This window comes from Anopheles stephensi, chromosome 3 (assembly GCF_013141755.1).
Source record: "Anopheles stephensi strain Indian chromosome 3, UCI_ANSTEP_V1.0, whole genome shotgun sequence".
Taxonomy (NCBI): domain Eukaryota; kingdom Metazoa; phylum Arthropoda; class Insecta; order Diptera; family Culicidae; genus Anopheles; species Anopheles stephensi.
Genome location: NC_050203.1, coordinates 55,507,584 through 55,533,957, shown reverse-complemented (window position 1 = coordinate 55,533,957; position 26,374 = coordinate 55,507,584). Strand labels below are relative to the sequence as shown.

General features: G+C 43.4%; 2 protein-coding genes across 9 annotated transcripts in view; one reads left to right on the top strand and one right to left on the bottom strand.

The window, feature by feature from the left end:
* The window catches only part of LOC118513433, a 197,676-nt gene that overhangs the window by 74,584 nt on the left and 96,718 nt on the right, over positions 1-26,374 (bottom strand). The window lies entirely within an intron of this gene.
* Positions 4,495-26,374, top strand: part of LOC118513434 — a 31,947-nt gene continuing 10,067 nt past the window's right edge. The window contains exons 1-10 of one of the 6 annotated variants that reach the window (XM_036059166.1): positions 4,495-4,612; positions 5,436-5,842; positions 9,771-10,075; positions 10,562-10,734; positions 10,925-10,987; positions 12,080-12,220; positions 12,400-12,529; positions 16,173-16,306; positions 18,322-18,466; positions 21,816-22,081. In XM_036059166.1, coding sequence (XP_035915059.1) covers positions 5,779-5,842; positions 9,771-10,075; positions 10,562-10,734; positions 10,925-10,987; positions 12,080-12,220; positions 12,400-12,529; positions 16,173-16,306; positions 18,322-18,466; positions 21,816-22,081 — 1,421 coding nt within the window. In that variant the 5' untranslated portion in view covers positions 4,495-4,612; positions 5,436-5,778. Of the gene's footprint in view, positions 4,674-5,435; positions 5,843-9,770; positions 10,076-10,561; positions 10,735-10,924; positions 10,988-12,079; positions 12,221-12,399; positions 12,530-16,172; positions 16,307-18,321; positions 18,467-21,815; positions 22,082-26,374 lie in introns of all 6 variants that reach the window. The other 5 variants (XM_036059171.1, XM_036059165.1, XM_036059167.1 and 2 more) reach the window with 5 other exon arrangements.

Sequence of the window (26,374 nt, the reverse complement as noted above, 5' to 3'; positions counted from 1 at the left end):
CATCAATAAGTTCAGTAAGCCAGAAATGGCAAGCATGACCTAAGAGGTCGTTAAGCCAGCCAGATAGACATTGCAATGGTTTGTGGTTCACGCGATCCAAATCGCATCACTCATCCACAAACTTCTGTTGCATGGTAGTGCAGGAAGAAGAGTTTTCCTCGGAATCGCCAGTTTTCCTTTGTAATCGCTAAGTCACGCATAGGAATCTAGCTATTTCACTTTACTGTTTCTGGAATTCCTCTGTAGTTCCTACAATCTACTCCTCGCAGAACCATTCGTGTTTAACATCTGGCAAGCTTTGAGTCTAATCCGATTGGTTGCTGTGATTGATGTAAATGTTTTTCACTTATTCTTGATACCGGTTGTCCCGAAGATTCCGTTCGCGTTCTAATAGTTTTTTGACGAATTCTAAGATATTTTTTTCAGTATTTTTTATACGTCCCCAGAAAATTTTGTTTATGTGCTGAGAATACCACTAAAAGGGACTACTCAATAAACTGTAATTTTTGTTTGAATTGATTTTTTAGCTGAACCGTGATTCTCTAACAGAGATGATCGATCGTTTTCCTATAATACTGAAAATTATACATACTAAAATGATTAAGTATCTGAAAAGAACAAATCGAAAGAATGCAACCTGCTAATTTGTTCAATAAATTAAAACATGAAATCAGAACTGCTCAGTAAACAATTCCAATTATTCTGTGAACGTTTCTCCTCTGCCCACGCACCTACTCGACGTCTCTATTAACGTGCACAGATACACTCAGACAATCGACCACGCCCGACGCAGTTTAATGTTGCTGATTTTAAACATTGCCAGTGAACGTTCTGTTCCCCTTGCTCACGGTGGTTATCACGCTACAATATGCCACAGTATTTCTAAACGTGGCACCAACGTGTTTTGAAGCAAGTCACAACACTTCCACACATCCACACCCAACTGCCCAACGCGCCTCGCCAGGAAGCGCAGGCCATGACCGAAACAGCCGATGAAGCGGGCTTACCCATTCCCCCCTCCGAAAGGGTGGATCTCTTTCATGTGTGTGTGTGCGTGGACGCGCGTTCGCTTTGGGGGGGAGGGTGATATGGGCTTGCTTTTGACGTGATCTAGAAAATTAATTAGCATATTCGTTTAATTATCAAATGCAAAAAGCCAGCATCACACGGGCCGACATTCCCGTGCCCGTACGGTACGGTTCAACCTACCGACGTGGATGGCTGGATCTTGGTGCGCGCGTTTCACCTTTAGCGCACGGGCCGATTTTGTGTTTTCTTTGCCCTTTTTTGTCCGTGACACAAGCTGGTGCGGCACTGAGCGAACCGTTGGCAGCGACAGCAAGAGTGAAATCACTCCGCAAAAGCTCGGGACGCGGACGTCCAACGGGAACGGTTCGGAAATGGTTTCGGGGCCCGGCCCGTCAGGTGGTTGTTCTCATTAAGTGGAAATCAAGCCGCCACGGCCGGTGTGCCGTTCGTGGCCGTTGCTGGTTGGCTGTTTTCACACGACAAATACTTCAATTAGCGGTTGTGGTTCGCAACAAACAAGCAAACCATCTCACACTCTCCGGAAGGTTTCGACGTATGGTTGCCGGCAGCAGCAAGAGCGTGGTGAATGTCGTTTAACCTGTGTTCCCAGCTCTCCCGAAAAAAAACCCACACGCAACAACAACAAGGTAAAGAAAAAAAAATCATTTTGCGATAGAGAAAAATCCATTCTTCAAACACCCTTGGGACGAGCGTACGAAAATTCAGGGCAAAATCAAAAAGGTAAATAATGTGCAGGTGCATCAAGCGTTCCTTCGACGGCCGAAGCTGAGTGCCGGTGTTGTGTAAAACCATTCGTCGTTGTTGTTGGTGCCTGTGAACAGCGCTGCATCATTAAGCTTCATTTCAGTGAAAAGGACTGGGCGTCTCCATTCCAGGGGGCTGGGACCATTTTCAAGCATGCACTTCACTGAATGGCTACCGCGGAGGACCGTGATCGAGCCCATGGAAGGTGTGGGGTTTAGAGCGCATTTCGGAGGTTTCTTTTGGGGTTGAATCATTAGGTGAAATGCGCTTACCGTTTATGGGTGAGCTAGGCTGGTGTGTAGGAAGGTGTTGTAATGCTTTCCGTTGAAAGGAATTTTCACAGTTCAAATTCCAACTGGTGTCTAGACGCCATCAGGCGTGTCGCGAGGAGGATTTTTTGTGAAATTTTTTTATGTTTCCTATGCGTGAATCAATGAGTGTTTTTTTATGTAGATGTTACGAGTGGTTAATGTTTAGGGATATGTAGGATGCATTGAATTTAAATTCTCTTTAGGCTTCTTTACACTCATTAAAATTTACATTCGCGTTTCCTGAAATGTTATGGAGGTCAGTGAAGATGCAATGCAATTTCGATATCATGGTAAAAAAATCCAAAATACAATGTTTATAATTTGACATGGGTCTCGACCAGCTGATCACTTCATCCTTAAGGTATGCAATCATCCAATCACCCTTATTTATTTCACTAACAAATAATCACTTGGGTGACTTATTAATTTGCGGTACGGTGGATGTGGTTAGAGCGGCTCCAATCGGCACATGACAACACCAGAATTCAAATCAAGTAACAGAAAGCCAGAAATGGCAAGCCGAAACCTTTCGTGGTTGTAGTGCCATATAAGAAGGGTAACTGTACCAGTTTTAGGCAGTATACCTATGGTAACATATACGCAATAACAGCATAATCATGGATAAAATCGGGTTAAAAATCATCATTTTTCATTCTTTCAATACGAAGTTTTGGCGCATACAGTAAATACGTCGTTGAAAGAGGTAACGGAGTCGTCCTGTGATAGTCTTTGCAAGCAGGAAATTCTCAGCATTTTTGTTACAAAATGTGATCATTTGAACAGGAATCAATTTTAAACTGACGGATTCTGCTCAGAGCGGGGCATAGGTTTTGGTGTACATAACAAAGAATCCGAACCATTTTTCAGCTACGCTGACCATGATAATAAGTGCTTGGCTCCTGTCGAAGCAATTAAGTCGATGAAAGCTACTGCCAGCCCTGCTTCTTGAAAGTAGTCTTAGAGGTCTTAAGCTCCTTGTTTGAAAAATCTCTCCGAATACCGATTGCTTGTTTGGTTGCCAGCTCATTGCAGTATTCTAGGTAATCTTCTTGATAGGCTGATTCTAGTACACAAGCACATGAGTGCCCCACAGTCTCTCTGCATAGCATAAGGAATGGCAGAATAGGAGGGACACAGATGAGCTCGGGGAAAATTTTATAATCGATCACTCTCCAAGTGTCGTTGAAGCCCTGCTATCTAACGAGATCGTGCATTCATCGTGTGAATAGGACGGGTCAATTTCAGAGCACGTGACAGCGGCCTCGGATATCATGACATAGATTGAGTGAAGTTCTATGGTATTGAGTGAAGTTCAAAGGTGATCGACCCACCTTGTTGGACGGAGTTCAGGACATTGCAAGATCACCTTTTGTGCCTATTTGGGATCTGCTGATGAGCGGGATGATGCATTCCTTTAACAGCTATTAACAATTGAAATAATATTACTTTCAACTAAAATTGGACATTGAAAGGTTTTTTCTCAGTATTTGATAAGCGGCTACACTAACCAACCGAAAACTGCTACATTTACCCTATTCAGGTTAACGATAACGAAAAGAGTATAACTCTTTCAATTAACGACATATTCTTGTCCAATTGTTCTGGTATTGACCCCAGGATAAAGGAATGTTGAAGGAAGATGTAAAACATTCATTTAAATAAAAGCACTGTCTTAAACACTCTTCAGCACCTTGATCGGATTGTCGGCTCAAAGGACTTCGTTGTTTAACTTCCTGTACAATCAAACCAATACACTCTCTCGCATAGGCACACACACAAAAACACTCGAGCACACCCACCCATTGCTGTTCAAATCATACAATCCTATTACGGAAACCTTTTTTAATGCCTTCATCCGATCACGCCCGGTACGGCTTGTGTACCTTAAGGCTTAAGTGAAGTTCCTAGTTTGAAGAATCATCATTCTTTTGATGCAAGAACGAGAAGCTCCTTTCGGGCCGTTCGATGTTTGATTTGGTGTTTGCAATCCTTCCGGGTAGTGTGGGACATATCCCTGAATCAACCGAGCCTGTGTGTAAACGCATAGGCATCCCAGCGGGATCGTTTGGTAGCATTTGCAGCATGGCAGAAGATTTATTTTCGAACGACATAAAAACTACTGTTTGCTTCCATATTGATTCGTTGAGAAGTTGTTGTATTTTTTCTGCTCCTTCTTGCTGTCGGATGCCTTTTTTCCCTCCACCAAAGCAGCTATGGCAACAGATAACATTCAACAGGAGGTTGGAGCCACAGAAAAAAAAAACAGAACTGAAACATCTAGTGCATTCTTCCCCTTTTCACACGCGACCTCTAATTACCTTCGGTGCCCATTTCACGTACGACGAGTCGGTGGGTACGGTACGCTCGTCAGCTTAATTAGTCGGTCGATGTTTTGCGACCGTGCAAAGCGCAAAACTTTGGACTTAGTCCGCAGCGACTCGTTAGTCCAGTTGTGAGCACGGTGCCGTGACAAGTGAACTTCTGTCAGGCGGGGTTTCAGTGAGAGGGTTTGCGATACAAAACTTCACCATTGTGAACAGGAAGACGTGGCCCACAATCGTTACGATGGTGAATCTAAAGGATTCTGACGTGATGGAATAGCGTCTTTCGGTGGGATCAAAGCTTTCGCGAGATCCGTCAGCCGCTCGCAGTGCTGTGTGGCGTGTTTTAAGTTTCCCCAGCCGAAAACGCTCCGAATCGGATGACGGTCGGAAGGGAAATTTTGGCGAACTTTCCATACCTTAAAAGCTTGGAGTGAAATAACTTGATCGTTTTCCGTTGTGCCTGTAGGGTGTGCCCCGAAGCGTGGAGTAAACTGTTCAGTTTGAACGTGACAGGACGCAGCTAGAAGTGGGGCAAGATGTGATGAGAAACATCACACCATAGCAGCTACCGATGTTCTCGCGATGTACCACGGTACAACCACCGATTTCGACGCCAACTTTTCCGACAAAGTTTTCCCCTCTTCGTACGCAATTTGCGTAAGCGCGCAACACTTTCCTGCGCCATTTATTTGCATGACGATTGCACACGAGTTGCTCTGTCCCGAGGATGGTGTAGGTGTGCGAGTGTGTGTGTGCGTGTGAAAAACTGTCAAGAATTAATTGTTCACTTTGATGTTTTCCGTGGGATAGGATAATTTAATTGTTACCATTTTTTCCATTGGGAAGTGTAAAAGCTCAATAACTTTTAATATCTCAAGGAAAAACATGAGGAAGGAAAATTGTGAAATTGTGTGTTTGTAACGTTTGTAATGGTTCCTGCTCATACAGAAATGCCTCTGCTCGGATAGAGTTTTCCTCAACAAATTGCGTTTTCTCATTTCCTCAGCCCTTATTTGTGTTTGGTGTTCCGAAATCTACAGCAAGTGAGAAGCGCGTGTATTGCCGTTACGAAAATTCAGTTGTAATTGCGTGAAAACTCGTTGCCTATTAAAAACAACTTCAACCGAGAGCAACCACACCGTGCAGTTCCCATTGTGCCGCAGAAGAATGTGTGACGCAGTGTGCCGTGTGCTGTGAACAGTGTGCTGCATGCGTTGATGCAGGAAGTAAGCGGATTAAACTCATAACCCCACAACAGCACACGAATCTGCGGAAAACTGTAGGTCTCCCCCCCCCCCCCCTGAACCTTTCTTGACCGTGGGTAAGGTTTTCTGCATGCGGTCTGAACGATGCCTGGAGTGGTGTTTCTTGTTTGTGTTCCGACGGCAAATTATGAAAGGACGTTAATTAACGGTAAGAACGCAAGCCCATTGCACATTCGTCTTATGCTTATGCTTTCCCTATCCCCCTCCCCCTCCGGTAGCTTAAGAATAGAGCCAGCCGGTTCAGGTGACCCCACCAGACCAAACACACACACACACACACTCTTGCGTCGTGAGGGTTCGCCTGTTTTCCTTTGTCGTTGTTAAATATATACTCAGCGCAAAATGAATGGCAGCCTTCGCTTAAGGGCTGTGGGATTGGGGGATACGTTGAGCGGAATGGGAGTAGGGGATACAAAAAAACAGGTTGTTGAACAATCTAACAAACATCTTCATTAACGGGATCAAAGCGTTGGCTCGAGACGTCAGCGTCTATTAGATCCGAAGGTTTTATTTATGTAAGGGAACCCTTGTTCCGTGCATGGGCAAGGAAAGTTCGAAGTTAATATTCGTAAATATTATATATAACTGGTTGAAAGTAAGCTAAGTTGATGCGGAAATATTGAACGAAATATCATCAATCATCGGTTTGATTTTATCTTAAACGAGTCACAATCTTTGTTGTTATGCTCTCTCTCGCTAAATTTACTGACAGGATAATAATAATTTCTTTAGGATTTTATGTGTTATAAGTACCAGTAGTTTAAAAGTTTTCGATTATTGGAATATTAAAAGGAAACTGTTTTGACTACAAAACTGTGACTTTCAGGTTGGAGCTAATTTGTAGATAATCAAAAGAAGCATATTGAAACAGAATCGATCCCCGAGAGCTTATCAATGTTTATGTAAGATATGTCAAAGGAAAAATCTCGGGGAAATAGAAGGAGCAATTTTTAAATGATGCGGCAATGGAAAGAAACAGTAATCTCTGCGGCCTATGGTAGTTTGCTGGTTAGCAATTAATAATGAGTGGTGAAGTGAAGAAGATAATGAGGAGCGAAAGAGCTCTATTGCTGATAATAAGACAGGAGTATCAATGAAGTTGGAAATGAGAAAGGTAGTAAAGGATATTGCGCATGTGTGACGAACTTCAAGAGTTTCTTAACTTTCTTCCTGGGTCATACCTGTCATTTCTGGCTTACTAAACTAAATGATACCCATGTAGTTGGATAATCCCTGGTCCTGCCGTATGAGGACCGGCGCCGTTGTCGCCTCACTACCGGGTTGCCCCAATTTTAAGGCATAATGCATCTGAATACATGATTAGGGAGGGAGCTAGGGAATAAATTAAACTGTCACTCTCCTAGATCTTTCGCTAGCCTGACTTAAAGTTTAGGTTTTCGTCGAATTAGATCTGGTGGTTTGAGCGACTAAAAGTGATGTTAAACTTTTATTTACTGCTACTTCAGATATGGCGCTTAGGAGAATACTAATTGTGAAAGGAATTTTAAAGGGCTTGTAGTGCTCTACATTCACTTGAAGAAGGCACGGGATAAAAAATCTATCTATGATTGATGATTCATTGAAATGACATCCTCAACTTACTCAGATAGATTGATGACCAACTAGGAAAGCTTAGGTTAGTATAGGATAGATGGCGTATAAAGGTAATATTTAATATATGTTTGATTGTAGCTGAAGAAATCCTTCAAACCTTGCATGATCTTCCCTTATTTTGCTATCTACTCTATCATGGCCTCTCTCTCTTCTCCTGGCCTTAAAAGAGCATAAAGACTGGGTCTTTTTAGGGAATATTAGGTTTCACACAGTAATCCCACTAAGTAATACAAAATTGTTCCTACCCCCTAACTTGAAAGAAGGTCCCAAACGAACAAGGGCATTTTTCCTTGAACAGCGCTCAGCGCAATCCACCTTATCGCGCCTACAGGCAGTTGTTCCAAATGCATCGTTTAGTGCGGAAATGAAGAGAAAGATTGCAGCCAAATATTTCAAAGGACCGTGGCACCAAAAACCACGTCTTCTTCGAAAGCCGTCTGATTACTTCCTGATGGCGAGCTTCCGGGCATCGGGAGTTTGAAAGGCAGGCAAATGAACTTACTTCTTACTTTATTTCGCGGGGCAAAAAAAAACATACACCCGGAACTGCATCTGATAGATAGTGGACGGAATAGTAGACTTCACCTTGTGAATAGAAATGAATCCGGGCATGAATCCATCGAGGTAGAATGTTGACTATGAGAATAAAGAGGGAACGCTAACCTCGATGCAGCCGTGGCCGGAAGCTTGATTGTGTTTGGTTTTGGTCGTTTTGTATATGGCAGAAAAATAAAATTCCTTTCCGTCATCAATCGGCGAATCGGAATGGCTGACTGAGTGCAGCTGCGCCCGGAACAACAGACCCGAGTCACTCTTGCTCGGTAGGTAAATATCGTTCTCCTTGCACCCTGTTATCATTTCTCCTTCACGGTTGGGTGTTATTTCGCGGTACAAGAGCACAGGTTCTGTCTTTTCGGTGCGGGTGTCTCCATCTCTTTCACACTCTCTTTGCTGTTTTATACTCCAAAAAATAAATCGGAAAAACGGGCATTTTTCATCTGCCACGGCGACGTTTTTTTCCTCGGACCATTCGATTCGTTGCCCTTCATTTGATTCGGAGAATCTTTCGGAGGGAATAACAGGGAGGTTCGTGAGACCGAACTGGAACGAACGTGGGGTAAAAAGACACGCACGGAAGTAGAAATCATCTACCAAAACTATTACATCCGCAGCAAGGTAAAGAAATAAGAAAAAGCGTCAGCTCTGAAAAGGAAAAGCGCCATCAGGGTGGTGCACTTCGTGCTTCACAAAGCGGAAAGCACACTCTCCACTGCTCCGCTACGCGAGGGCACTGGGTTGGGTAAATATTTGCAGATGAGTTTTGCTCCACTTTTGCACTCCGGTTTTTGTATGGTGGAGCCGTGGGGTGGGAGAAAAACAAATCGCACATCCCCACCGGGCTCGGTAGCCGGCTACAGACGGTGTACCCATTTTGGATTGGGGTCCCGCATTGACAGCAGACGGCAGTGAACCGATTCTACGTCGAGCGCAGCGAAGGACGAAATGATATTGTTAATGGATGCACCCACTAGAAATGGGGAATTGATAGCGAGTGCAGTTTGATTCCGTTCTACGGTGGTGTGGCGTTCGGTGTGGTGTCGTCGTGGGGATAGTGAAATTTCAAAAATAAAATTCAAGCTCAAAAATGCACACGGAAATACGAGTTGTTGTTAATGTGCATTGAACGTCGAAAACAAAAAAAAAGGCGATAGCGTCTTGATTTTCTTGCCATTTAGTGTAGGAGTTTGACACTAGTTCCGGACGATTCAAAATTAAATGGGATCCAGTTCCAGGAAGTAGGAGCAAACGAACCGTCTGGAACCTTAGCAATCGTTGAAACCATCAGAACCGTCGTAATCGTCGGAATCGTCGGAACCGTCCGGAACCCTGAAAACAGAATCGTAGCCAGTCAGAATTAGTGAGTTTGTTTCAAACTTTGGTAAATGGCCCAACGGTTTTAAAAGTTTCAACCGATTCCGATGGATCCGATGATTCCAACGGTTCCGGACAGTTTCGAACAGTTCTGGCAATTTTTCGAACGGTTCTGTCAAGACGATTCCAGATGGATCCAGACGGTTCCAACGGTTCGGACACTGAGGAAAGTTTCGGATAATTCCGAAGGATTCCACCCAGAACCAACGATTCCATAGCTTTACAGTCGGAACCGAAGCCTAACCGTCGGATCCGTAATGAAACAGTGGACACGTTCCAAAGAACGCATCCCTACTTCAGACACAGCGGCTTGAATAAAAAGCGTTAGATATGACAAATTGCATACCTTCAGGCGCATAAAAATTCCATTTGCAAACCATCCTTGACTCGCATTTAGAAGATTATATTTTGCTCTATCTGTATGCTTTTCGATGAATTATGCAAAATAAGGTAGCAAAGTAAATAAGTGTCAACTATAAAATGCATCGCTTCAAACATTTTTCTTCTCCCCTCTTCCTCTTTCTTGATAGGCATAAATTATGCTCCGAATAATGAACAGCTGCCACCACCGGTACCGTCCCATCAGCCCCTGCGTAATCTTAATATAAATCTCCCGGAAAACGTGCCCCACGGTCCGAGAGGGCACCGCCCAGCCGGAGACAATGCAGCCGGAAATGCAGTCCTTCGGCTTGAGGTTGAGCTGCGTGACAAACACGCAGTCCAGGGCCGTCGTACGGCAAACAAAGCGAAACCACCGAAACCACCGTACGGTGTGGCGAACGCGATAAAAGGACCACCGAACGATGGTGGATCAGCTGTCGCACCGCTGGAAAAGGTAAGCGAAGCTGTCCTGAGAGTCCCAACCCCAACTCGCAAAACAAACACAAACCGTTTATCAAGCGGCTGTTAGCGTGTGACGGTGTGACCAACCAGCGTGTCGACCGCAAACGTGAAGGATTTTCCGTCGAAAAACTGCAGCCCAACTTACGTACGTCCCCTTCATTAACGCGCCCGGACACCACGGATGGACGATATAAATCTTTGCGCTTCCCGCGATGGTTTCGGTCGGGGGGACATTGTCGTGCGCGACAAAGTTCGTGTGCTTTGTTTGGATAAGTGAAGATGGGTTTGTTTTTGGCCGAGTCGGTCGGGGAGCTTCGAGCTTCGAGCGTTGTTGCCGTTAGAGAAACATTCGTACGGGAGAAACTGCTTGTGAGGAAACTTGCCAGCAAATGAAAATATTTTGAGTGAGACTGCGAAACAGTTCCAAATCGAGCAAACAGAATCTTTTCGGGTTGTTATCCTCTCGTTTATTGCTTAGGTGTTGGACGAGTTACTTAAGAAGCTAGAGGTCGAACGCGTTATATGGCACCCGGACAAGGCGGGGCAGTATTATCAGGTGGTGTTCCCGTTGGCAGCTGGCGATCCTTGCGAGACAACACTTCACTGCCTAACGGAGCTAGGAATCGGTGTGAAGTACAACTCCAGCGTCAGGTAAGTGATAACAAACTCGGTCGTGTTTCTGGCTTGAAGCGCCAGAAGTTATGCAATCAGTAGTTTATAGGAGCAAACTTTAACGTTTTTAGAACGAATTTTTTTAAATCCATAACTAGCTGAAGTATTAAAATATAAATAGAAGAAATGGATTCATCTTCAGCTTCAAACTTCCATCTCCTTCTTTCAGCGTTCTTCCAGCTAGCGTCAGCTACGACGGCTCCAATGACACCAGTAACGAAGATGAATATGGGTAAGGGCTTCCTATTTCTCCCCAGCACCACCAGAGCTACCTCTACTCCCTTCCCTTTTCATAATTTTTTCAACCTTTCCGTACGTACATCCGACGCTCAATGTCCCGCGTTTTGGAAACTATCCAGTCGCTGACTATTATTTAAATGAAGAGTAGCGACTTGTCCAAGAGGAAGGAAAAAACAGGAGATGTCCTTGTGAACGCTCTTTTTCTCTCCTGTCTCTTCTACCTTCTCTTACGGTACGGTTCTAGTTCCCTGTACTGCCATTGAAAAAGCTTTGTTTCGTCTGCAGCGACTCGCTTTCTTTTTGCTCTGCTCCTTATGTCCCCATTTTTACATGTGCTGCCACTTAGTTCTTTCTTCGCGCTCGATCTTTGTTTGATATTGTTCTCCCGTTTGCCGTTCACGGCATAGTTATTGTCGATGTGCATTTGCATAATTTGATTAGGTTCACGTACGGTGCACAGTGCAACATTGCAACGTGCACCCAGGAAGTAACAAGCTCAAGGAATAACGAGAGAACAAGGGAAAAAAATAAGAGAAGAAAACGAGGTGAAACAAGAGCTGCAAAGCGTTGAATTCAATATACTTGCTCCACATCTATTAAGGACGTGGACAGGATAAAAAAAACCTTGAAAGGAAGGTTATCCATCGAACGGGTAAAGAGTGTCTCATGTTGTAGGTTTGAGTTTTCCCATATACACTTCCTCGCTCGGGTGAATATTAATTCCCTTATTTATTCGCATGAAGCGTAACCCCCTTTTCTTTCTCCACAGTTAATCCCATATAGGGGGGGGGGGGGGGGGGGATGATAGTAACGTAGTTGCTCACGACTAGCTAGTTGACTTTTAATTAAACCTTCCCCAGCTGCTTTTGAGCTGATTTTGACGTTGTCCTCCTTCGGAGCGAAGCGAAGGATTAAACGCTCAGTCATCGGGCCATAATTAAATGTCCTTTAAGCTAGTGAGCGATTCTGTAGCGGAAGTCCGATGAACGACAGTTAGATGACGCTTAATTAAACGTTCAAACATGTGTGTGCGTCCGTGGGTGTGTTCTCTCTCTCTCTCTCTCTCTCTCTCACCTTAAAACAGGGACGAATGTGAGGAAAACTCCAAATGGAACAACTTCGTCGACTCGATCCGGTCGAAGCTCACCGTCAAGCAGGTGGTCGACGGTGTGCGGGCCGGCGGTTCACTATCGTTCGACTACTTGCTACTCATCGTCACGGCCGAGTAAGTACTACCGGTTCATAACGCTTCGAGCACACTCCGGATGGTGAGCCACCACAGAAACGGTTTCCGTCAGCAAACGCTTCTTGGCTCTTGATCACTTACGCTCGTACGGAACATCTTTTTAGCATAAGTGGTAGTTTATTCATCTCGCTCTCTTGCACACTTTCACTCTGCTGCAGCTCACTGGCGGCCCTGGGACTGGTGGAAAATAATGCACCAAACATTGTGGCCGCGATGCTGGTTTCCCCACTGATGGGTCCGGTAATGTCGATTACCTTCGGAACGATCATAGCCGACCGCGAGCTGGTGGTAAGTGGATATTTTTTCCCACCTTTTTGCTATCCAAAAGCCAAACGATCATCATGATGCTCTTTCGTTCCATTCGTGTGCATAGTTCTAGCGAGAAAATGTTTCGATTTTTAGGTACACGAATTTGCTTTTAGAGTGTGATGATGGAACTAGGAGCAACTGTGTGTTGAGCTTAAGGTAGAAATTATTGTTTGGTACAATTTATGTTAAAAGTATGTTGTTTATACTAATATTCTGGTGAATAATAGTTCTTTTCATACCCCAAAAACGTATCCGCTGGTGTTTGGTTTGTGAGGTTGCTTAACCTCATCTGGCAAACTTCCCTTAAAAGTCCAATAAATTTATCCATCGCTTGGCATTTTAAAAACTCAGTTCCAAACCGTGGTCCAACCCTAAAAACAAAACAAAAAACCAGATAACTTCCTCGTTGAAAAGCGACGGCGAAAAGCTCGCCATTTTCCATCACCCAGTCGAGCGAACTCGCGGGTACATGAAGTCCGGGTGAAAGTTCACATTCATGAAGCCGACTTTTTGATACGGACGAAAACAACAAAAAACAACAACCAAAACACACACACAGCACTTGCCTTGCAATAAAACTGCACCAGGCGCAAGGCAAGTGGAACAGCAAAATAAAACAACACAAAAAAAGCTCTGCGGTTCTCAGGTGTGCTCAGTCGATGAAAATTTAAATTAAAACATTTTCATTCAACTCAACGCGACGGGGGAGTGTTCGGGAAGATGGATTTGGACGGGTCGCTGGATGGAAAGTTTCCCCGCGGTCACCCGCAAGCAAGGTTGAAAGCAAAACTGGCAGAAAAGGGAGTAGTTTAAAAATTAATTGCCTCGCGCTCGAGAGTGTGAAAGTGGCCCAGCCGGTACGGAGGATGGTGGGAGCCATATTTTGCACACATTTGAACACCCGATGCGCGGTAGCTTTCTTTCGATGCGACGGGAATATGAACGGTGTGTGTAGCGTTGCTGAGGGGAAAACTGTTTTTGCCTGATGCTGCACTCACTGGGTGGGAAACGGGCATTAGAAACGATTTCATTGCAAGCTCATTAAATTATTGTTTGATCGTTTTATTGGCCGTTTCTGGAAGTAATGGGTTGAACTGCTCTTAAAGGTAGATTAATGAAAAGATTTTTGGAAGTTAAATGTTTGTCTGAAGGATCTATTGAATTTAAATAGTAACTCTACAATGTCATAAGCATCGTGTTGGTGATAAAGTGAATGTTGGCTTAATCGACTGACTCAGGCTAGAGTATGTAATGAAGTTTGGAAGCAATAGGATTTTTTTGTTATTTAAAAAGATGTTGTCATTCCCCTTATTTCAATTTGTTTATTAGGGATCTATGAACGACCCACGACCTTGATGTAAAACTCTAGATTCTTAAAAGTGATTCGGAATCAGATGACAACTAACCGAATCATCAGGCATGATTCAACCTTAAATTGTTCTGTAAGATTCACCAGGGGATGCTATAGTGTTAGGATTTTATACAAGTTTTATGACATTTTTGGCATTTACAATAAAATTCTTTCAAAGAATATAAGATTATCACAGATTTAGTTAGCATAAAAATCTTGACTAGAGGATTCAATGATAGATTCTAGATGGAAATTCAACGCAAAAATTCTTATAAGTTAAAGCTTTAAAATATATTATATCTAGAACATCTATAAGTGGCTTCAATTAGACTTTTAGATTTTTGAAACTGAGTTTGATTGAAAAAAATAAGAAAATTCGATAGCCAGGTATTAATTAAAATTTGGGTTGGTTCAGTGACGTCGGTTTTGACACGGCAGGGTCGTGCTTTAAATCTCATCTGGGGCGATCCCCCAGAGTGAGGGCTGATTTTCCGACTTCAAGCTAAACTCTGTTCATTCCAGTCCTGATGTTTAGAGAATGGTCTTGAATTGTGCGTTGAGAAGTGTGTTGTCGTAACGATCACGAAAAAGCGCAGTCCTCTTGTGTACGACTACACATTAAACGGTTCTGATTGAGCTACCTCGAGCATCTCAAACACGTCGTCACCAAGGGCAGCCAGCTGATGGGTTTGCTTAAGCAACTTGCTCGCGACTTCACGGACCCGGTCTCCATCAAGACGCTCTACTGCTCCTTGGCTCGATCGGTGCTGGAGTATGCCTCCATTGTATAGTGGCCATCTGCTGCTCGGCCCCTGGCCCGTTCGGAGACTATTTATTGCGGGACTTTTGAACTACCGGATTGACTCCCCAACGCTACTCTCTGGTCTCAACTTATACGTCCCAATCAACCTGCTTCGCCCAAGGACGCTGCTTGACGTAGAGGATCGCCAATTACAATTTTGGCGCCTTTGATCCCTTTCTCCGTATGTTCCGTGAATATAACTGTATCAGTAATCGTCACCAACCGGATATGCCACGCGCTGCGCTTTTAAATTGTATTCGATCCGTCCGTGCTCATAACTGTTAAGTGTCTTCGCAATTAGGCTACAAGGGGGCTCTGCGCGGCCCGCTGAATTAAAATAACAATAAACAATGATCAATATTTGGTATCCATTGGTCTATTGAGCTGGAAATAGTAGGTGGTGGTAAATAAAGTTGACAAATCGTAATAATTATGAAATTTTTTGTTTAAAAGGCGTCGACAGCAAGTATTGTCAGTATAACGTTTATCCTTGTTTCGAAGCGCAGTCTTCTTGCTGATCGTTCTACTATATCTCCACTCTGGTGGAAGTTAACTTTAAGACTAACTTACAAATATTTGTTCAGGTTTTCGTTTCAATGTTTTTCACTAACCATTAATACCAACTCTTAGCTAATCCTAACGCTAGAGGTCAAATATCCTTTGCGTTGAATATTGCCTATCTGTAGGCGTAAGAAGCTCGATCCATATTCGATCCATCTCTATTAAATGTAGCAATGTAAGTTAGGAACAAATTTGCACGGTTTATATTATTATGAAATAATTTTGATTCTTTTTAAACGCTTTAAAAGGAAAACTGAAAAAATATACATATTGCATACATTTAGGCGCAATAGTTAATTCAAATTTTTATATGCTTCACATCACTGCTAAAATCTCATGATTCACAAAAATGCTCCTCTTTAAAAAAATTACTGACCGATACTCCTGGTAAAGCTTTAAACTTGTCGTTCAACTCACTTTAGTGCATGATGATAACAAAAAACACTGCTCACCTTTCACCAAAATTCCAGCGTAACGTTGCGTTGCTCAATGTTGAATGTTGAAACAAAAACAAAAAAAAAATGTCGACAACATGGTAAAATCGTGTTGAGCGATGGTAAATTGAATGTCAAAAAAGCAAACAACACATTCATCACCCAGTCAGATCACGGGCGATATCCAGCGAAGCTGCACGGATGATTCGAATGGTGATTAATCCTGTGTGTGTGTATCCCTCTCCACGCATTGAAAGCTCGTGCTTCCCGGATCGCCCCCCCCTCCCCCCCCACTGTGCTGTACTGTATTTGCAGTAAAATATTTACCCAGCCTTCAGGCTCACGCTCTTGCCCACTGCTAATTGATACCAGCGCACCGTCCACGCACCGTTTTTGTACAGATTTTAATACTATTTTCTTTCTTTCCGTTTCGTTGCACGCTTTTCGCGCGGTACTGTGGGTACCCTTCCCCAGAAGGTTGGCTTTACAGCGCTTGCCCTCGGTATGTTCATCTCGATACTGTTTGGATTCATTTTTGGGCTCATCCTCGGCACCACCGACATGCCGTGGGGATTCGGCGATTTCCCAACGGAGGAAATGAAGGGCCGGTAAGTGTGGTTTTTTTTTTTAAGTTTTGAGTTCTCCAATTTCGTTTGCCTCAACATATCCCCAAGCTTTCTCACACACACACACATGCGGGTATTGGTACTTCATTTCCTCATGCCTCATTTGCCTCCAGGCCAAGCGCGATGTAGTCGGGCCAGCGCGGATGATAATGAATTACAAATTCATCGTTACAGAGATGCGATACTCTAAAACATTGTTCCACGTGCCTGTGAGCGCACAACAACAAGAATGAAAAAAAAAAAATGGCCCGAGCAAACGAATGTAATGAATGAAACCTCCAATTGGTTGTTAAATATTCGTAAAACAGCAGAAATCACAGAAATCATACCGCTCTTGCCTATCCGGTGGGTATTTTCGAATGAATTAATTAAAGCAAAATAAAACATGCACGCCCCATCCCTTGGAGAGCTTTGCAAGAGTTGGGAAGGAAGCATTTGTTGTTTGCTACTGTTTTTCCCCCTCTTCACCTCAATATCGAACACTGTAACAACGCAGTGGCCAGAGCTGCCGGAAACTGAAACCCCACCGGAAATGAACTAGAGAATGGTGGAATTTGTATGCGGTGGATACATTACGCCATACCGTAATGGTAATAACCAACAGCAGCAGCAGCAGCTCGGTTGCCCACTGCCAAAGTCCTCCCGTAGCCGCACACCCAGACACACTGTGTTGATTTTTCGCTCACGCTCTCTCTCTCTCTCTCGCCCCAAAATTCCACTTCACAGGTTTCCGTGTGTGTGGTTTTTTGGGATGGTGTTTCGGTTAGGAAAATGGAAAATAAATACACAGCACCGTGCCACATTCGACCGTGAACGTGGACGATTGATCACCGGCGGTGCTGTCGGTGCTGGGATGCGGTGTAGTTTTCACTTAAAATGAGGCGATGAAATGTTACTTTACACCGTATTTTTTGCGCTCCAGCTGCGTTTTGGTTTTTGGATAACGGTAACTGTTTTAATGTATGGCAGTGGTAATTGTGCAGCATACGAGGTGGGAAATTAAATTAGAAATGCGCAATAATGGTTGAATGATTAACAAATTGATTTTATCTGGTTTAGCGCAATTGATCGCAATGTTGTGGTTGGAGAGTTTTCATGAGATGAAATGAAAATGTGCGTGTTAGAAACGATACAAAGTGCATTGTTTTAATTTTGTGGACAAATTTTTAAAATTTTCCAGGCTGTTGTATGGGAACAAAAAACATTTATCCGTTTTAGTTGATTTTTTTAACTTTCATCACGAATTAAAGTGAATGAGTAACAATTGTTAATTCGAAGCTTGATAAAGTATTTATTCTTAAAATTTTATATAGATGTATCTAGTATCTAGCCCCAGTGGTAGGGCCGATAGCGGCAACAGTCTTTACACAGCTGTATCGGAGTTCAAATCCCATCCGGAACGTATCCCCGTAGTGTAGACTGCCTTTCCAACTACATGGTATGAATAAGGTTAACATGCATTTAAGAAATCAATAAGAAGATTCCAATATTTAACTTAAATAGAACAGAAATCTTCTAGAAAGCTCATCTATATTTAAACTTAAAAGCTGTCGAATTATTTTCAAATTTCCTTTATACCATCCTGAAAAACAGAATAAATATTGAAGTTTTATCCAGAATTGTTCAGTTAGATCCACGATCATATAATTCATATAAATCGTTCATATGGCTCTTTGGCTCAAAGCGCATAGTTGGGGGATTTCGCCTTTGGGAAAATAGCGCCTTATAATATGCAATTCATTACTCCAAAAAGATCACACGACAATTTCAAACATAAGAACAAGTATCAAATAATATCATTTTTATACTCGCCCGTACACCTTGACTGGAGGGGCGAGTAATTGCATACTTTCAGACGCTACGAGCAATGATAATTGATCGAATACGAGTAATAACCAGAATATTATTTCAAAACGTTCGAGAAGTTTAACAGCCCTTTAATAACGACGTATTATCAAATTTATCTCATACTTTGTAACATATCCTTTCTCACTTAGTGGCAACGCGCGCTCGCTCTGGATGGGTATACTCTGGGCGCTAACATCCGGCAGCGGTGTAGCAGTGGCACTACTCCAGGGCTCGGCCGGTCCATTGATAGGTGTTGCAATTTCCGCTTCGCTGCTGCCACCGGTCGTGAACTGTGTAAGTATGGGCCAACGAATCAAACGAAGCCATTCGACCTTACCTTTGTGCACTGTGCCGAACCAACGGAACGGAACACTAACCCTCACGGTTCCAAACACTTCCAAACACGCAATAATGATGCTCCATTTCCGTTACAAACATGTGTCGTCCGTTCCCTGCACACCTTAGCGAATCCACAACCGATTACACGGCTTCGGTGTGCTGTCCACGATCAAAAGCACCAAATCCTTCGTCGCGGAAAGCCCGAAAAGCGTACCCGGTACACTGCCGTCGGGCCATATGTGCATCGTTTCGCGCGATGAATGCGTTCCGTGAGCGAGCATGGATCGGGTTGGCAGTGGCATCGGTGCGATATTGATAGAACGATGTGCATTCAGCTGCTGCCGAATGGATGCATCCTGTCATTAGGGGTGAACAATACGGTACGGCGGTTCGTTAAAATGTTCGAGCCTCAAGCGGTGCAATTGAATTGAGAACTTTTGCACAGCAGCGCCGTAGCTTCTACCCGTAACGGTTGGCACGGGGTTTCGGAAGTCCCTGAGGCGTTAATAGATTCATTAGGGATTATGTGATTTGAGCACCGGCAGTAGCCTTAGGGGTATTGCTGCCTTCAGGGAGGAGCTTTCAGGAGAAGCTTATTATCAGTTCAATTGAGCGTCAGTAAGCGAACGAATGTTCGAAGGAAATATGACCTATGCGAGGAGCTATTTTTAAACGCAAAATTTGGCCTAATAAATTTAAATTACTCAATAAAGTTGTTCGCCACACACCATGAAAATAGATATGTGAGACAGTATTGATTCTAGGAAAATGCGCTCTCTTGGAATCTTTGTGAGCTCCTAGCCCAACATCTCTAGATTTGGATTTCGAAGTCTTTGGACGGTGAGCAGTGGCGGATCAGCCTAGTAGCAGAAGTAGTGGCCGCTTGGAGCCTCGTCGGTTAGGGAAGGCCTTGTCGGCGAGGGAAATCGGCTTGGTCTTACTTATCGAGAACGAGTCAAAATTAGAGAGACCTCAACTGCCATTCCAGTCAGGGACTCCAAAGACGAAGTTTAGAGTCCTGAACTGAAGTGTTTTCCATTACAGGCTTTTTGACGATTAGGCCTCTTGGACGACAAGGTCTCTTGGTAGACAGTGCTACTACGATTATTATGTATCGCAACCCCAGCAAATTTCATTGTAATTATGTTTATCGGCTTTTAATCGGACTTTTAAATTGAAGTTTAGTTTTTCTTAATAATCATCAATAATATTACTCACATCCAAGGAGGATTTTTCTCAACGGAATACATCCTGCTTCCCAAGCCGTTGTTTTAATTAGCCGCATATACAGTCCGTCTCATCAAAGATTGAATTTGCAAATGTGTAACCCAAGGACATTCGGTTGCCAATTCTCCCCCGGGAGGGTTTTGTGCGTAAAATGGCGACAATTGGCAGCATTTCACCTAAATGATTCTCGCCTTTCTTCAGCTCTAACATCACTGTCAGCAGCGGAAAGCAGCAGAACCGGGGCCAAACGACGGAAGCAATTATACAAAAAGCATTACAATAAACGGGCGATGGAAAATATTACGATTCTTTAGCACCCCATTATCGGCCTTCGGTTCCAAGGGCAGGCATCGCAAAGCCTCCATGGGGGAAACTTTGCTAAATTGCAGCAGCCGTCCAGAGATAAGGGCTTGAAGAAGCGGTGGTGAAAAATCGTAATCGGTCTTACACCGGACCGAAAGGCCGTGCGCGTTCGATAGACCCACCCGGCAAGCAGAAGTCTACCACCACCGCCACCACCAAGCATTTGGTTTTATTTCCTCGTTTTAATAGCCGTTTCACGGGCATTTCTCTTCGGTGTGTGCGCGGCTTCCGCCGATTGTTCGGCGAAAGTTTCTGCCGGATCGAATCCAACGACGTCCGGCAGATGAGCGTCATCTTTGTCGACCAGCATCATCACCATCATCATCATCATCGTAATCAGCGCCTCTGGTGTACGCGGAAGTTTCTGTTCCAATCGGATGCGACATCAAATTGTGTCTATTCGTAGGCAGACAGGCTGCTTCCCTATCGTGAGATGCTTTTGTAGATTGAAAATTTCCATCCAAACTCAAACGCAACACGGCCGGAAAGAAGCATAACCGGTCACCGATAACGCCGAAACCCACCGAAAGGGGTTTCAATAGGCAGCCCGTCCCGACCCGACTAACATCCTGAGTGATGATCCCGGTTTTAAGCCTCAGCTTGGCACATCGCGAGCGGATGTTCCTCGAAACGAACGATGGCAGGAAGCGCGTTCCGTACCTTGCTTTTACGACACGTTCCCCGGAGTGTCCTTCGGCAGCTCAAAACAGCCAGCCAGCAGTGGAGTATGGTAACATTAATTTTATGACCTTAGTTTTGTATCTATCTTGCTCTCTTGACTTGCTGCTACACACCACGCGTTCGTCCAAGCCGGTGGGTGGATCGTAAAGTTTTATCGGCGTGTAAAGACCATCCTTTCGGTTGCGTTGCGTGCAGATGAGTCCGGGTGCGTCCGACTGAAAAGTTGACAAGTTTTTGGAGGAAGCCCGTGGTTGAGGGTGATTAGGGGCAAGCCTTATCTGAAGAGTGTCCTATATTTGGGAAAGGAGAGGAGGAGGGAAACACTCATCCGGACCTGTCCATATGTTCGAGGCCCGTGTTTGAGCAACTGTACGTGGCGCGTTTGAGACATGTTTTCAACGTTTCGAATGTTTTCGGCTAAGCTCGACGCATTTGTTTACGATGTGGCGCAGTGCACGATGGGGCGATATTAGTTTGATGATGTATTGTTTATGTTCGGAGGAATTTAGTTGTTTATGACGAGAATATGCGTGTGGTTTGTACATATAAGAGCTATCCTATCGTTTAAGCCACATGGGACACTAAAGGAAGATAAAATGCGCCTGTTTGCAAGATTATTTTTGGTTTGACAAGGTCTGAAAGTGCGACTGGTAATTAACAGTTACAGTGCAATTAGATATAAATATCATTTGCATAACTTTAGGCGTCTGTTTTGAGTGAATCTTTGAATTGAATGGGAAATACCCGTTACTATTTATATATTGAAATAGACATGTCGATTTCAAGCATTTACTCTAAAATTTGTAAGTACCAAAGGCTTATAGCTCGGCATTAACTGCCAAAGTAAACGCTTTTAGTATTTTCCCAAATAAACACTGTTTCATTGAAAGGTTACATCCTTGAAGGCTCCTCTACCCGCTTCCTACTTCCCGGATGTTGTCCAGCACTAATTACATCCAATAATATCTTCTTTGTTATCGATTCAGTAACATAAAGTTGCATAAAAAAAAAACGTTCGCTCCTCCTTTCACAGGGTCTTTTCTGGGCACTGGCCTGCATTTGGTTGATCTACAAGGAGGAAGATATCAAGATGCCGCACCTGAAGGGCGAACCGTACAGCGGTAACTCTAGCTACGAATTCATCTACACCAATTACATCCCCACGGAGTTTCTAATTAACGGCATCGTTTCCGGTCTGCTGACGGTGATCAACGTTATTTGCATCTTCATTACCGCCATCATCGTGCTGAAGATAAAGGAGGTAGCCGCACCGTACACCTCCAGCCCGGATTTGCGCCGGTAAGTATGTGGGGGGATTGGGGGGGAAGGGATCAGGAAAACCACGTCTTCAAGTTTCCCATTTCATTTTACCCTTCCTTCCGGAGGGTGTCTTTGTCACGGTTGTGGCCGTTTTAACCGCTGGACAACCGGATTATTTTGTGTTTGCGAGAGTGAAGCAACCCTTGGTGGGTTTTGCTTTTTGTACCGGTTTGCTGTTATTTGAAAGATGGCAAAATGTTATCATTTTTTTAGTCTACAGCTTTCTTATTTCTTTAGAGTTTCATGTAAGGGTCTTCCCTACATTTGTTCGTTGTTTCAGTTTCAATTTAAGTCATTGATATTTAAGCCATCATGCAGCCTTTAATTAGTTGTTCTTGAAGGAAAATTTTTATTCGACACCGTTGCTTGAATGAACAGACATCAACATGGATAAAAACTTTAATATATTTGTTGTTTTTCAACTCATTTAGTATAGTGATGCAGTTAAAAACACATAATTGGTTTCTTCCTTGGTGTACGCTTGAGTGTAGGCAAAACAATTTAAACTCACCAGATTAGATTTTTTTCATGTTTTCAGTATTCTTTAAATATATTTCAATATTATCTTTTTTTGGCCAACTAAAATGTTGCTTGCCATATCAAAAAACGAGTGCGGTGTCAGAGAAAAAAAACGAATCGAAAAAATGTGTCGAATGTGCATCGATATGGTGGGCAGGTGTGATACGGGCACCACAACAAAAAAGACTTCAAATCGAACTAAAAGCTTCCAGTCTGGTACCACCCGAAAAGTGCTTGCCAACAGTGCAGCAGGTGCATTTATCCGCATACTCTATTGTTAAATGGCACAGAACGAGGTGCTGTGTGTTACGTGAGATAGTTACGCTGGCGCGTGTGGATTGCATACAGTCAGCAACGACAACTAACAGGGGGCACACATAAAAGCGCACAAACACTTTCCGCAATCAACCAAACGACGCGGGATGAAAAACTAATGGGTGTAAAATAATTGGCTCACCTCTGCGATGTGCCATCGGCAGCTTTAGCCATTTGGCTGCACGTTGCACTATATTCCGAGGAGGATGAACGAGCCGTTCAAGCGTGCCCACAGCCCACAGGCGTTGCGTTTGCAGTGCGAATGGGCGAGATATTTTTCTGGCGATCGTTTTTGCTTTCCCCGATCTCTTTTGACTCTTTTTTTGCTGTAAAATCATCGCTTTCTATAGAAAATTGAATATTCCAAAATTACTCGCAATAGAGAATGTCCCGTCTCGTTAATTTGGATGCTTCACCCGAACTGTTTTATTCGGTTTCGTTCGCTTCCAAATGATGATTCAGTGTGATAGTTTTGTGAAACGTTACAAATAGTTTTCACGCATTACAATACTCTATGAGATGTAGAAATCGAAAACAAGTGTTGAAAAAACGCTGTGCAACAAACATCCAACACTTGCGTTAGCGAATGTGGCGTTCGCGTTGGAGTTTGTTCGGTACTAATAAAAAGCTTGGTATTACAAGCAAACCTTCCTTCCCCGAACGTCCAATCGTTCCCGAGCACTAGAGAAAAACTAATTTTCGTTTGTTTTCACAACGATAATCGCATGTAATACTTTTTACTGCTTAAAAACACAAACCCACTCCCAACCCGGGAATGGGCTACTAAAGGGTGGTGGATTACGGGTATAGAATCAACACAGGAACCCTCTTTTTGTCTTTCGATGAAAAGCGTGTGTTTTTGTAGTATTTTTTTTTGTTGCTCGAATTTTATACAAACGCCCAAGCCAGTGGGGCGAAGTGTTGCCCGTGAGCCGGGAAATCATAACAGACCGGGCATTTATGAATGTGTTCATAATATTTTCCTTGTGTTTAAGGTTGCACAACAGCACCGGCCACGGACCGTTTAGTGGGAAGCGATGAAGTCAGAAAACCGTCGACCGACTGCTGTCTGTTGTTTTGCGCGCCATGTTTTGTGGTGAACCGTTTGTGATGGAAATTAATGTACACTTTTCTTGTTTGCTTGCATTTGCTGCTGTAACGCACTAGCTGGAAAGGAGTTGAGGGTGGAATTAACTCCAAGCTGCAGTTTCAACTATGCTGTACGTGTGAAATAAACTTGTGTTTGTTTCTCTTTTAGCCAAATAAAACTTTTGTAGTACTTTAAAATGTATTACAAAAGTGAAGCAAGATTTTCTGCGTCTGAAAATACAACAGAGCAAAGCTTTTGTGAAACAGGTACAGCAAAAAAAACAAACAAACTGGATGCTTCATTTACAGCTATTCTAGGACCCTTTGAGATCATGATATATGAGGCAAAAAGAATATAGAATACAAAGGGGTTATAGTTTGTTACATTTTTATCCCTTTTTGTACGACCCATGACAGCATTTTAATAGTAATCATTTCTATAACTTTTTTTTCGTTTCATCGAACGCCTCGTGGTATACTTAAAATCGAAAAATTGCTAGACTTTTAGGACGGTTTTCTTTGACTAGATCTGGGCAATCATTGTTCTTTTATCATTCCTTTTTTCATGTTGATTATTGCAAAACGTCCTTGCAACGACGTAGCGTGTTTTTTTTTATCCAGGATCCAAGATAGTTCAACTCTGCTTTATCGTTCCCCCTTATCATCACACTCATTCATACATTCATCCATTCATCCAATCATTCATGATCATATATACAGGCGAGATACTGCACATGTAATAGACAAACTGTAGGAGTGGGAAGGAAGGAAGGGTACTTAACTACTGTGCCATTCACTCGACAGAACTCAAAAACAGAACTCAGTTAGGCAGCATTCTCACCCTCCAGCAGATCCAGAATAAACTTGCTATTAGTGTCCCACAAAATTTTTATTGAAAATCGGTTGCTACATGGATGAAATGGAAAAAAATATAGCAGAATGTTCCGAAATGAACGGAACGGTCGTATTACTTAGCATTATTATATGAAACGGGTAAAAAATTATACTTAAAATGGTTAAAATAGTCTGGTTGTCATACGCCAGGACCTAGGTTCAAATATCATCCGGACCGTTACTCCATAGTAATGACTCACTATCCAACTACGTTATATCCTTAACTCTAGTGAGCCAGAAATGGTAGCCATGACCCAAGAGGTCGTTAGGCCAAGAAGAGAAAGAGAGAGGTAAATGGTGGTTTTCCATGCCCATGCCATGAACATGAAAGTGCCACCGACTCTCCATTTGAAATGCGATGGGTATGAGCTAATCTGTAGGAACTTAGTTGATTATCGCTTCTTGCACAATTAAACAATATTAGATTATCAGAACTGCATAAACAAAGTGAGAGCTTTTTTTATGAGCCACTGCTATTGCCTCGGCCAACAGACTGCCTCGAGGTGTTTAGAGAGATGAGTGATAAAATAATGATTATTGTTTTGCCCTAGGCTAAGAAAATCGCCCTAAAAGTCCAGCAATTGCTCGATGCTAGGTGTCCAGATTTCCGTTTGAATCACTGTATTTCCTATTTTATCTTTCAAAACGCTTATCTCTAAGAAACTAAGTCCAAAACTCAAAGAACATAAAGCAAATGTATCCATTATACCGTGTTACATGTATGGAACTTACAAAAACCTTAAGTGAAAACGTTCACATACGAACGAACAAGAAGCGTCATAAATAATCCCTTCTTCATCACCACTTAAACGCCCCGTCGATTATTCATCCGTCGCTATCCACTTGTAGAAATTGAGTAGTATCTCTAAGAAATCGTTGGAACCGCACAGGATCTTAGCGATGGGCAAGAAAAGTCAAACCATTAGGTATCGATGTAAGTTATACGGAAACGAGCTTGAATACACTCGGCGACCAAAAACGCCCAAACAGAAGAGCTAACCACAGAACGAGAGCTGCATGAGCAGCGGATATTCCCAATTTCTCTTTTTCCTTCACGAGCATCCCACCTTTTTGGTGTCGCTCGGGCATGGAAAATCTTTATAATCAACTAGATTAGAACTTATCGTACAGCAACCGGGCGTGAGCACTGGAACCGCCGCGCTTACGAGTGGCTTACGGGAGCGACATGAAAATGAGCCTCGAACACCAGAGTGGGGTGTACGGTTTGACATGTTTATGGAACCCTTGGCCGTGGCAGTTGGGACCAGCTTCCAGGCCCACGATCAGATAGTGGGACGCCGTACCGTTCGCAAGTTGCGGTAATGGGCTCCAAATGAAACGATGCTCAAAATTAGACACGCTTAAGCGGGACCTGAAGCTTGCCATCTTGATGTCAGTAGGTCGTTACTTGCAGCGTTCACCTTGCGTTCACTGGCCGTTTATCGTGCTGTCTTG